This window comes from Paramisgurnus dabryanus, chromosome 11 (genome assembly GCF_030506205.2).
Source record: "Paramisgurnus dabryanus chromosome 11, PD_genome_1.1, whole genome shotgun sequence".
Classification (NCBI taxonomy): Eukaryota; Metazoa; Chordata; class Actinopteri; order Cypriniformes; family Cobitidae; genus Paramisgurnus; species Paramisgurnus dabryanus.
Genome location: NC_133347.1, coordinates 38,745,283 through 38,757,833, shown reverse-complemented (window position 1 = coordinate 38,757,833; position 12,551 = coordinate 38,745,283). Strand labels below are relative to the sequence as shown.

General features: G+C 39.0%; 1 protein-coding gene across 1 annotated transcript in view; it reads left to right on the top strand.

Annotated features, from left to right (window-relative positions):
- The window catches only part of LOC135753309 (serine/threonine-protein kinase WNK1), a 105,696-nt gene extending 94,283 nt beyond the window's left edge, over window positions 1-11,413 (top strand). The window contains exons 10-15 of the mRNA XM_073816148.1: window positions 5,645-6,256; window positions 7,957-8,037; window positions 9,652-10,029; window positions 10,927-10,976; window positions 11,090-11,246; window positions 11,372-11,413. Of these exons, the coding sequence (XP_073672249.1) occupies window positions 5,645-6,256; window positions 7,957-8,037; window positions 9,652-10,029; window positions 10,927-10,976; window positions 11,090-11,246; window positions 11,372-11,413 (1,320 nt within the window). The remainder of the gene's footprint in view (window positions 1-5,644; window positions 6,257-7,956; window positions 8,038-9,651; window positions 10,030-10,926; window positions 10,977-11,089; window positions 11,247-11,371) is intronic.
- Window positions 11,414-12,551: the final 1,138 nt, after the last annotated feature.

The window sequence follows — 12,551 nt, the reverse complement described above, 5'->3', positions numbered from 1 at the left end:
TGGTGTGTGAAACTTGTTCTTTACCTTATAAATAATGCTAATAATTATAATACAGGCTTTGGTCAAGCATTTTTTACCCAGTCTTATTTGAGGCATAAGGTAACTGTATAGAAAAGATGCATTGTTGTTGTTCGCCATTTTTAAATGTTACAATGTTATTGGTGTGTGTAACAGCTCAAGTATACAGTATGTCACTGAGACTGCCTGTGAAAATCAGACTAAAGTCTCAAATCTTATTGTGAAATAAAAAACATCAGTTTAACTTCAAGCATTAATTTCACTTTGATTTCAATTGCTGACATGACATTACTCAGTCAATATTAAAGATATCAAGTTTATATTTTCACAAAATGTTCTTTACATTATGTAGGATGAATTTATGTGGAAAACAGTAAACCACAAAGAAATACTTCAGCTGGGTTTTCACAGGCATGGTCACATTTATCTTTAATCTTTAAGAACGTTGCATTTTCTCTGAATATTCGATTAATGTACTGTATTTTTCAATTAAATTTACATTGCACAATAAATTATCTTAGCTGCAGTCATTGTAGATGTCTATAAATACTGATAATTGTGGTCATAACAATAGCAAAATAAATAGTTCTGTATTATTAAATTACAGACAAAGATTTTGAATAGCTACAGTAGGTTGGATTGTATGTTTGGTGCGAAATGGGTATGGTGGGGGCCTGACCCCCTATTCTTTCATAGGGCCCAAAATTGCTAGCGGCGCCCCTGGTCCTGACTCCTGTCACGCCGTTCTGCTGTGCACGCGCGGTCGCGCGTTCTGGTCAAGTTCAGCTGGGCGGGAGGCGCGTGCTGTTTCATGTTTCCCATGTAAATGGCAGATCGTGTGTATTTAATCTATTTTGACTTATTTAAGGGAAACTTTGAGACTGAAAAGTTTTAATAAGCTAACCTAAATAGAAAAGGAAATGAATGTTTATATAATTGTAAAGGTAATGAAATTACCTCCCTAGGACGTAACAGTTACGTTGCCAGTAAGTTATGAAATTACCAAAATATGACCAATTTATTACTTAACTGGGACGTACTTGGTTATCTTGCGACGTAAGGAGTCCGTACTGGCGTTGTGGTTATTTGGTTCTGTAATGGTAATGAAATTACCTCCCTAGGACGTAACAGTTACGTTGCCAGCTGGTAAGTCATGAAATTACCAAAAATGACCAATAAATTACATAACTAGTACGTCGTGTGTTAGCTGGATGAGCGCGCAATAGACGCAATATGTGAATCACCGCTTCCACAGTACCTGTGTTTGCGGCGTCATCTCTCCTAAATCCAAAATAATTCCATGATATAGCTGAAGTGCTGTTGCTTTTCACCACAAGGTCTTCGTCTGACAACCCACATTTTCCTCACTCTTCTTTCCTTCCTCCGCCATCGTTTTTGCTAACAGGTACAGCGTCGCAACTGACACCTCACAAATCAATCTGAGCGTAGCTGACTTGGGGGTTCCCCTGATTGGCCTAAAAGCATGAACGCGAAAACCATCCGTGCGTCCCAAACTGCCTAAAAGGGCTCGCAATATTTCAAAATCCCTGGTAGCCCTTCGGGCAGGCACTCTTCAGTTTTTTGTAGCCCGAAATGAATGCAAGTAGCCCGAATAAAAAATACAGTACTTTTAATGTAGAATATTAAGACAAAACATCTATCAAAACACAAATAACATATATCAATTTTCAGTACATATCAATCATCAGTACAAATTTTTTTTCTAACGGAAGTTAAATATCTATAAACTTCAGATTCTGAATCTGAAATATTAACTGAAGTCACGGATAAGAAAATGACACTTGACTTTGTGGGCATAGCACAGGGTTCCTCAATTAGTTTTACCACGGACCAAATTTTGCCAATACAAAGCCAATAGGTCCTCTAACCACAATGTTTAATCTGCTATTCTTGTTGTTGTTTTGATGCTGTTGTTTTTTTAACAAACAAAAAACTGGATTTCCATGTAAACCAACTGTTCCTGCTCATTCCCACACCAGATATACTCACTATTTAAAAGTGGTTCAGTCAGTGTTGCCAGATCTCGCGAGACAAATAAGCAGCCAGGCCTGTGAAAACAAGCCCAAAACAAGCGACTTTTCTACGACACCCCCCCCCCGTCCGTCCGTAAGCCTCAAAAAACACAATGCTGTTAGATTATTTTATTCAAAGCTGTGAGTGATAAGCACGCGAGATGGCTGAACGTTGCTATAGTTATTTCTGTGTCAATCATCACATTTTTGGGAGTGAGTCTTGTTCCGTACAGACATGAAATGGACATTTAGGGGATTCACTCCCGCATTTAAATGCGGTTGTCACTCCCGAAAGTTTGCAGTGTGTACGAGACCATTGAGGAGGACGGGGCTGCATTTTTTATGTTTCTATGTGCTATCATGTTGTACGAGGTCCGCATGGTGTGCACGTATTTCACACTTAACTGATACTCTGTACAGTACTTTGAGTCGTCCCACACGACAGGTTGAATCCATTCTTTTACTCCTTTCTCTTTCTCCCAGTCTTTTCCCACTTTGTCCCAGGCATTTGTTCCTCCAAAAAACTCTCCTACAGTCCAGTCAGTCAACATCAGTCGCAACTCGCGCGCATTAATTTAAAGTTTACATCACTCACTGACTACGTTTTCCTAACCAGAAAAAAAAAACAGATTGCACTGCTCTGCCTCTAATTGGCTAGTACTCGTTGCCATCTGGGTCAGAGCCAATTAGAAACAGGTGTGGGTGGGAAAAAACTGCTGTCTCCTGTGTGTATGGGGAAAGGGGAGAGACGGAGAGAACAGGCTAGACAAACTCCTACGTTTAAATAACATATAGAAAATATCTGATTGACAACTTATTATGGAGCTGGGATCAAGCCCAAATAAGCAACTACACTTTAGAAACAAGCCCAAAATAACGCGACCCGCGACTACCAATATTTGTAAGCAACTTTACAGAAAAGCAAGCCCAAAGTCACTTATAATAAGCGGACTTGGCAACACTGGGTTCAGTGGTTCACAAAACTTACAGTTTGGATCATCCAGTCACAGATTGGACAATTTTTTCGATCAGAAAAACATGGGCTACTGTCGCTTTAAGAGCGATTCTGCACAGAGTCACTCTCTTCACTGCTCGTACAATCTATATCACTTTAAAGCTTGCTGAGAGAGATTTAATTTTCTTACGTGAGGATAGTAATGACTGACAGGACGAAGTTGGAGGATTTGCCCAACAAATCCATGACAAATCAGTACGGATTGCTTCCTGTTCTGCGGCTTCGCGCGATCGCAAAAGTGAAAGTAAAACTTGAGCGCGCGCTCAAACGCAATTTAAATACCCAATGCCTGAATTTCATACACCATTATTACCCATCTAAATCTGTGAGAGAATGCAAAAGCATTTAAATATATTTTCCCTCCCTATAAGTCAAGATAGCCCGACGGACAGGGCGGGGATGAATTTTGATAGCCCGACTGCAAAGCACAATAGCCCCGGGACGTCGGGCTAGCGATTTTGCGAGTCCTGGAATTATTCCATACTATGCAAAGAGTACGAGAAGCAGTGCTTTTCGCCTACTATATAGTATGGAAGTATGCGGTTTGGGACGCAGGGCATGTCTTCAGGACTAAACGTGATAGGTCAAACGTTCATTACATGCGCTTACTGTTTTCCCTTCATTCGTTGCGTCAAGGCTGTCTGTTGCGATGTGTTCATCGCGTGAGTTCATATCGCGATGACGATGAAAATTCGATGTATCGTTCAGCCCTAAAAACAATATTGGTTTGCTTACAACTTAAGTGGGAGGGTCGCCCCAGGGCAGATCCGAAACCAGCCAGTTAGAGCTCAACCTCAGGTCACATGTTTTTACCCTTTTTACTGACCTACATAGACACTCATTAAGGGTGCGCCCCAGACACACAAACAATACACACACAACGAACTCAGTTTTGATTTTTAATTGTTTTAAATAAATTATAACATGACTAACAGTGAAATAGTCCAACTAAATGATTTTATTTTGTATTAATTTGCACTATATATTTAACTTTTTGAAAACATGTTAAAGTAGCTTTCCTCTCTGGCCAGCTTTAAGGGGGTGGCGCCCCAGCGCCCCTTAGTGACCAGCCGCCACTGTTCATATCATTGTCACCATGTGATCAGTTGATCTGGTCGGGACTTCGTAGCATTTGTCCAGAAAAGATTTGTTACTTCCGAGTGGATAGCAGCTGTGACTCAGAGAAGAGCTGCAGCGGTATTAGTTTACACAAGTCACCGCTTCTAATGGAGACACCGCATATAGGGAGGCAAAGTGTAGATGTAATGCAACACATAGTGAACTACAGATAAGAAAAAGAGCCATCAAAGGTTAGGAAAAGAGGAAGGATGAGGAGAAACTGCTATATATAATGAAGTATTGCTATGCAATTACACGTAAAGCAGTATTATTCATTTTTAATGCTTATTTAACATTGACTACCCAATCAAAAGTAATATTTTTCCACATTCTCGGAAATGGCCCCAAGCCTGTTTGAGTTTGAGACCGCGCCTTAGCATCTACCCAGCTATGAGTCTAAATCTGCTCAAAACCATCCTGGCATCTTGGCAGCAACTTCTGCACAGGCCAGCAAAACTTTAATTTTCTTCAGAGATGTTCTGGGCATCCGTTTTTTGCACACTGTAATGTGGGCTGCTCATACAAAGCAATAGAGAGATGAATCCATGTGCAAGGAGGTTTATTTGTAAAATCCACAATGGGCAGACAAACACATCCAAACAGGGCAATCCAAAATAGTAGTCAAATAAACAGGCAAGAGGTCAAGGCAGGCAGCAAACAATCAAAATCCAAATATACATGCACGGGTCAAAAACAGACAGACACAGAACAGGTAACAGGATAAACGCTTTGTATGTAGACAGGCTTACAATACTTCGCTGGGAATGACAGTTTGGGCCGGTTTTATGGAGAACGACAGGAAGTACAAAGTGAAGTGGAACATGACAAGATTTCAAAATAAAAGCCAGAACAGAATAGGATATCAAAATAAAAGTTCAAAACACCGAACAAAACAGAACACGAGACAAAACCCTTACACACACATCTTGCAGCCACATTCCTCATGTCAGTAGACCTCTGTCCTATCCCAACTTAACAAATCTCTTCAAAACATCATTGGTCAATGATGAGGGGTATGATGAGTTGACATCACATTGTAGTTTGTGTTGTTGAACCCTCTCTGCTTCCAATGGTAGGTCATGTCATGAAGGTCTTGGCCTGCCAACACCTACCACAAAAGATGTGAAACATCACTGTGCTTTCTTCATAGAACATGCTCTGTTTTTCTCAATCCTTTGCAGGGATCATTCACCTAGATGCCTATAAGACTAAATAAAATTATCTACAAGTGTTCTGTATCTCCATTCATTTTCTGTTCATTTTATACTAATCCAGTCCTGCGGTTATGTTTTTTTTTACCAGAGTACTCAATAGTCAGTCCTCCTCTCTAAACTTACTGACCACATTCATCATGATGCCTGTGGTATCACTATCCATTTTTAGGAATAGCTTGTTTTGTCTGAATGTCTAATTGAATGGATGTTTATGGGGCTTTTAATTATGTTTTCTTGTTCTGCAGTCGGGTATTTCGAGGCTCCAAAGCCAGGCAGTACCTTCTGCTGTTCCACATGTGCAATGCTCTCAGAGTTACCCTCCCGTTCCCTCAGAGACCTCCACACAGCCTTGCTGTATAACCCCTAGCCAAATTGTAAATATACATGGCCTATCCACAGCAACTGCAGTGATGACTACCCAGAACCTCACATTGACAAGTCAGACTCAAGAGTCAACCACACTGATAAATGCCCAACATGCATTGTCCTATCAGCATGCATCTATGCCACAGAGTGGCACTACTCAGAGTTATCATCTTGAAATAGCAGAGATAGTCAATGCACAAACATTTCCACCTGGCCAGAAAACTGTAGCTGCACAACAGGTTACAGCTACGGACATTTTGCCATCTAAAACAGAAGTATTTCTGACTACTGATTTCCAGAGTGGGGCATTCATACCACAGCATGGCTCGTCTGCACCAGCACCATCGCAACCTCAACAGACACCTGCATTACCACATTTACAGAGCAAACCTACGGATGTGACAGATGGGCACCTCTCGGATGTTTCAAATATGCAACAATCTGGTCCTGTACAGCTAAACCAGACAGGTGTTACAGCACTTCCCCAACAGGTAAGGTTTGTTCAGTACTTATTTATATACTTATATGTACTTATATGTGTTAAATGACTTTGTAAGATTAGACGAAGAGCAGGGCTTCCTTCTGGTCTTTCAGTGTGCGTCAGTAGTTAGAGTATACATGTAATTTATAGACTATAATTTGACATAAAATTTGCATTTTCTAATTTTCACCCATGGCCAATAGTCTTAAGACCATGGGTGGACTGGGACAAAAAAATGGCCCTGGCATTTTGGACCAGAAATGCCCCTCATTCGATAAAGCACACATTTTCGGTCGTTTTGGTCTTTTGAATGTGTATACCAACCTTGACATAAAACAAGGTTAAACCTGAGGCTTTGACTCTTTGTTCTGTTTGTCAGATCTGAGGGCGATGATCTCTTACTAAGTTTTATAAATCATTAAAGACAACAAATGAATTTACTGAAAGCAAAAAGTGTAACAAAAGGAGTGGACGGACTTTGTTAACATGAGAAGGAAACACAGGTCTATTTATGGATACATTGTTTTTGGATAAACTGTCCAAAATCAAAGCTAATTTTGTTTAAACAAATGGAACAAATGAAAAATACTCACAAAATCACTGTCTCAAAAAAAAAAACCAAAACAAACATAAACAATCTAACTAAAAAACTGTAGTAGCTTTAATAAGATTTTTAAAATAATATTAACACAAAATTAGCCCTAAATGTCATTTCAGTACTTGTGATAACAGTTCTGCCTTCTCGTGAATTCTTCCATTCTAATTTGCACACATTCACATTTTTTCTTATTCACTTATATCTTATTCTATCCATGCATAAGTAAGTACCCGTTACTTCTACTAAATAAATTTAAAAAAGGAAAAATCTCGGAAACGCTCAATTTGTTCTTTCCCTCTAAAATATGATTGGATTGTGCAGGCAATCACCTTCAGCTTTCTGCCAGTCAACTCCATGGTCCAATTTAGATAAGAGCCGAAACCCTCCCGGGAATGTGCCAACTCGTGGCCCCACCTTGCCAGACTATTTCAATGTTCTGAACAAGTTAACTGTATGTCAGTGCAAGTTGTTTTCAGTTTGGACAGCTCTTACGTAAGCAATAAGGTACGAGAGGCTGTGCTGTATTGTGAATAAGTAACGGCTGAAGGGCGTTGTTAGGCAGGACGCGAAGCAGAGTGCCTGCAACCCAACCCCTTCAGCCGTTACTTATTCACGATACAGCACTTGCCTCAAGTACCTTATTGCTTTTATAAAACGGTTACCACACAATATTAAAGTAAAAAAATATATTAGTGCAACTTTCATGAAGTTAAATCAATAAAAAGCATTCCTTCCGCTAGAAAAAATAGTCCCTGACCATGAACAAAAAGGGGTGTTCCAATGTATAATATGCATGAAAGCTCAAATGAAAACAACAAACCGAAACGTGTGGTTGCTAAGGGTGTTGCTAAGGGAGCAGTGAGATATAGAACCGTTGGGTGAAGCAGTCATAGCCGTGTTTTATCGTGCATAAAGCACACCTATTGACCAATCAGAATCAAGAATTGGAACTAACCGTTTTATAAAATAATTTTATTCTAGTACTAGTCTAATCCCTGTCTGGGAAACTGCCCCATAGAGTTATGATTGGCTAGTAACAGTTAAACACGTCATTAAGTTGGAACCCCTCTTTCTAGATGTAATTTTTATCCTATTTCCTTTCTTCTGTGCAGTCATCTCTCACTCCACTATTACCATCTACCAGCCTGCCAGTCTCAAGCTATCCTGACATCTCACAACTGCCGTGTTCACAGGTTGAGACCTCTCTACTAACACAGTTCCCAGGCTATCCTGTTGGTCAGCAACCCACTGTATACTGCATGGCCCAGCATTCTCACTGTCAGGCCACAGCCACATTGCACCAAAGCCTCCACCCTTTCACCCAGTCCAAAACCACCTCAAGCAAGCATACAAACTTTTTTGTGAATAAGGTTTTTTTTTTCGAAATATGGCGTTTCCATCATTCGCTTCTTATGCGAAACTTCATAATTTGCGTTTCCATCATTATTTTCTTATGTGATACACTGCAAAAAAATGACTTAGAAACTTAGTATTTTTCTCTTGTTTTCAGTAAATATATCTAAAAATTCTTAAATTAAGATGTATTCTCTTGATGAGCAAAATTACCTAGGAAAATAAGTCTATTTTTTAGACAAAAAATATTAATTTGCGCTTGAAACAAGCAAAAAAAAACTGCCAATGGAATGAGAAAACTTCTTGAAATAAGTTTCCTTTTTCATGAACACTTAATTCAAGAAAATGTTTTTACTTGTTTAAGCACAAATTCACTTAAATTGTATATTTTTTGTCTAAAAACTAGACTTATTTTCCTAGGTCATTTTGTTCATCGAGAAAATAAATCTTAATTTAAGACTTTTTAGATATTTTTTCTGAAAACAAGACAAAAATACTAAAAGTAAGAAATTCATTTTTTGCAGTGTACTTTATACTTTGCATAATAAAAGGGTGTTGGAAACCCAGTTAATGAGAATATAGTAATAACACAGCCTATCATCATATGAGAACAGTGCATATAAGACATGAAACATCTTTTACAACACCGCTCAGCTCATCTGACGAGCGAAAGCTCTTGATTTCACGTCTGCGCATTCCTGCATGAACATTTGCTGAACAGCAACCCCTTTTCAAACTTTTCGATAGGTCACAGATTTCAGCACAACACCAGCATGTTTTTAAAGTTCAAGTTTGGTAAACTTTGACTTGCGAATTTGTATCACGTGAAGACGTGACCAAAAGATGATTGATACGTCACAGCGGGACTTTAGGTGGAAGAAGAACTGAAAATAAAAGCACAATTGCATTTTGTGCAATAATAACAAAAGCAACAAAAACAGTGCATGCATGTCGAAATCCATAATGTGTGAATAAAAAACACTTAGCACATGACATACCATATACGCACAGACCTTCACAGAAATTTTGCTGATTATGTCTAGTCTGACTGTGGCATAAGTCTGCCTATTGTGTACTGAGAATAGCTCAATTTCCTTGGCAAATGATGGCCTGTAGCAGTAAATGCGACCCATAAAATTCGATTTCATTATGCAGTCTGTGCAGGAGGATTACTTAAACTAATGGGAGTTTGAAAATGATCTATATGTACCATCAGTGCATTTTTATGTCTCTCTTACCTATTACATAAATGCCCACTGCTATGGTTGCTATATGATGTACAATGAAAACAATATGGGTCACTCATTTTTGTTAAAAACATATAAATGCTCAGTACATTTAAAAAATATCTGTACAAGGCAATTTGACAAACACTACTATTAAACAATGTATTACACTTTCTTAATCAATACTTGATTGTTTTTGATGATTTTTATTACATTTATTTTTTTTAGGGGCCCTTGTCCGTTCAGCACCAGACTGTTTATATTGACCAAAATATTTCAAATGACTCGGATCATGGCCATGCATCTCATATGATGCCACACTTCACTTCAGCTGCCCCCCAAAACTCTGCTGCACCTCAGCAGCTCACAAAACCGCATTTCCCGCCCCTTAGACCCGTTGTAGACACATTCTGTCCAGGAGAACATCCGGACCAGAACCAGGTTCTTCAGCATGCAAGCCTCGTGCCTGTGTCCGCACTTAATGTACCACATTCTGGTCCCAGTGCCATCCTGAGTCAGCAAAACCAGCCTAGCAGCAGTGTTACTCAACCACTACAGCAACACGACACCAGTGAAATTCCAATGGCTTCTGAAGTGTCCGCTGAGGTAAAGCATGTCTGTCATATACAGTATCTCCCTCAGTCACTGCAGTGTCTGAAGAAAAGGGAATGAAAAAGGAATGAAATGTAATTGAAGACTTTATTGTGTATTAAAGTCATGTTAGTGATGCACAGGTTGGTTTTAATATCCTGCTGTTTAAATACCTTGTTTTGGATAAATCCTTTAATGACATCACATCCTTCGTGTGAAAGGCAATCCCAGAATCCATTACCCAGAATGACTAATATGGTCATTAAAAAAATCTTTACAAGATGCCAAAAAAATTCAAAATAAAAAGTTTTAAAACCAAAACACGTGATGATTTTATAACTAGTTTTGAATGTTATGCATTATGCTTTTTATAGTACAAGTTGCCTTTCGTAATGTTTTTTAAAGGTGCAGTGTGTAATTTTTAGAAGGATCTCTTGACAAAATCATATACAAAACTATATTATCAGTGGTGTATAAAGACCTTTCATAATGAACCGTTATGTTTTTATTACCTTAGAATGAGACGGTTTAATCTACATACACCGAGTGTCCCCTTACATGGAAGTCGCCAGTTTGGGCCGCCATGTTTCTACAGAAGCCCTTAACGGACAACCTTTTTTTACAAAGTTGTCTCATACGATGACATGTTTGTTTGGTGGCGGCTATCGTAGCTTCTCTATGTGTTTAAAAAGCGAGGGGTAAGCCGTGGACTGAGCCTTGGTTGCAATTTGCAACCTCACCACTAGATGCCGCTAAAATGTACACACTGCACCTTTAAGTACAGGTTGTTAAAAAGGTTTTGGAAAAGAGCTATAGTTTTAACTTGAAAACACAATCAGGAGTTTGTGTCAGTCATTCTTGCACATTTTATATTGTAGTTAACTGAACATTGGTTCTTTGCTGCCCTGTTAGGAATTTGCTACTGATAAACAAGCACAACCTGCTGGGTCAACGTATGACAGGTCTGATTCTCTGTTCATAGATCTTCTGCATATCCTCCTATCTTACATATCCTCCTTTGGAGTAACATGCTTAATTCATATAAAAGTTTAGTGATTGTGTCTCTGATTCCCAGTTTGAACTCAGATGCCACATCCGGTAAAGAGCTGAGTGATGGGAATGAGGGCTCAAACAGAGCTCGAAGTGAAACACGTGTCCGAAAACACCATAGAAAATCCTCACACACCCGATGCCGTCAAGACAAGAACAAACCTAAACTCACCATGATTAAAGTAAGTCTAGACTAGACATCTGTATCTTAATTGTCTTTAAAAGCATGGGAGTCTGAACCATTATACTTTCTAAGACCAGTTATATATTTTCTCTAATTTAGTGCATATATCTGTTCACTTGTCAGAGCGCCGTCAGTGAAATCCATTCCACTTCAGGAATTCCCTAATAAATTGAACTCCGTTCCGCACTTTAGCTACAGCCTTGACTTTCACTCTGCTGCTTCCATAAATCCTTTCTACTTAGTTTAAACTCCATTTCGTGTTTTCGTACTTTCGCCTGCCATGCACTCTGGGCCATGACAGACATGAGCGTCGGAACCATTATACGTGGGTGGGACAGGACCCACCCACTTTTTAAGACCAATGATAATGGACCCACCCACTTTTTCTCTAATTTAGCGCATTTGTCTGTTCACTTATCAAAGCGCTGTTAGTCAAAATCCATTCCACTAGAGAAGGGATACCCAACCTTTGCTTTTTTACACTGCGGACCCGTTTCAGCTTTTAAAAAAAATTCGCGGAGGGGGCTGTCGCTGAGTTGCTGTTCGAACAAAGTGCTGAAAAACCTCCTTTGCGAAATGTATAACGTTTTAAACGGAAGTATAAAGGTCAAACAACCATGCATTAGGAAAATTAATAACTGCTTTATTTATAGTATATTTTCTATAGACATGTAAAACCATATTATGGCAGATTGTTTTACTTTCACTGTTTCACGAGTTTGCCTGCCCATTTAGTCTTAATAATTAAGGGTAAATGAACTTAGCTTGCCTTAGGTCGGACTCGAGCCCCAAGTTCAAATAACCGAAGAAAAAAGGAGGAGATGAGGTGGAGAGATGCCAGAAAATTGCGGCGGTGCATGGAGACTCTCGTTTACCATATGCTTTTAATGATATGCCTTCTTGGGCTTAACTCAGCACCCTCTTCTTTACCTTATATTAGCAATACGCACGCTTATAATGTTGATTCATAGCCATAGCAAATTTAGCTGCTTGTGCTATCGTGTATTATGTTGTGCTATCTGTCGATTTTCTGTGCTTTCCACTGCTTCTATTAATGTAAAGCTGCTTTGAAACAATCACCAATTGTGAAAAGCGCTATATAAATAAAATTGAATTGAATTGAATGGAATTGAATGATAATTGACACAGGTTCCTTTCAAACCTACGTTAAAAGTGTAAGCTACTCGTTAAAATATTATCACTGCAGTAAAATAGTTTATTTTGATTATGGTGCCACGATCGCTGGATAATTTTAAAGTTTTTTACAGAAGCCTGCAATTACTTTTCATTTGAGATATCACAG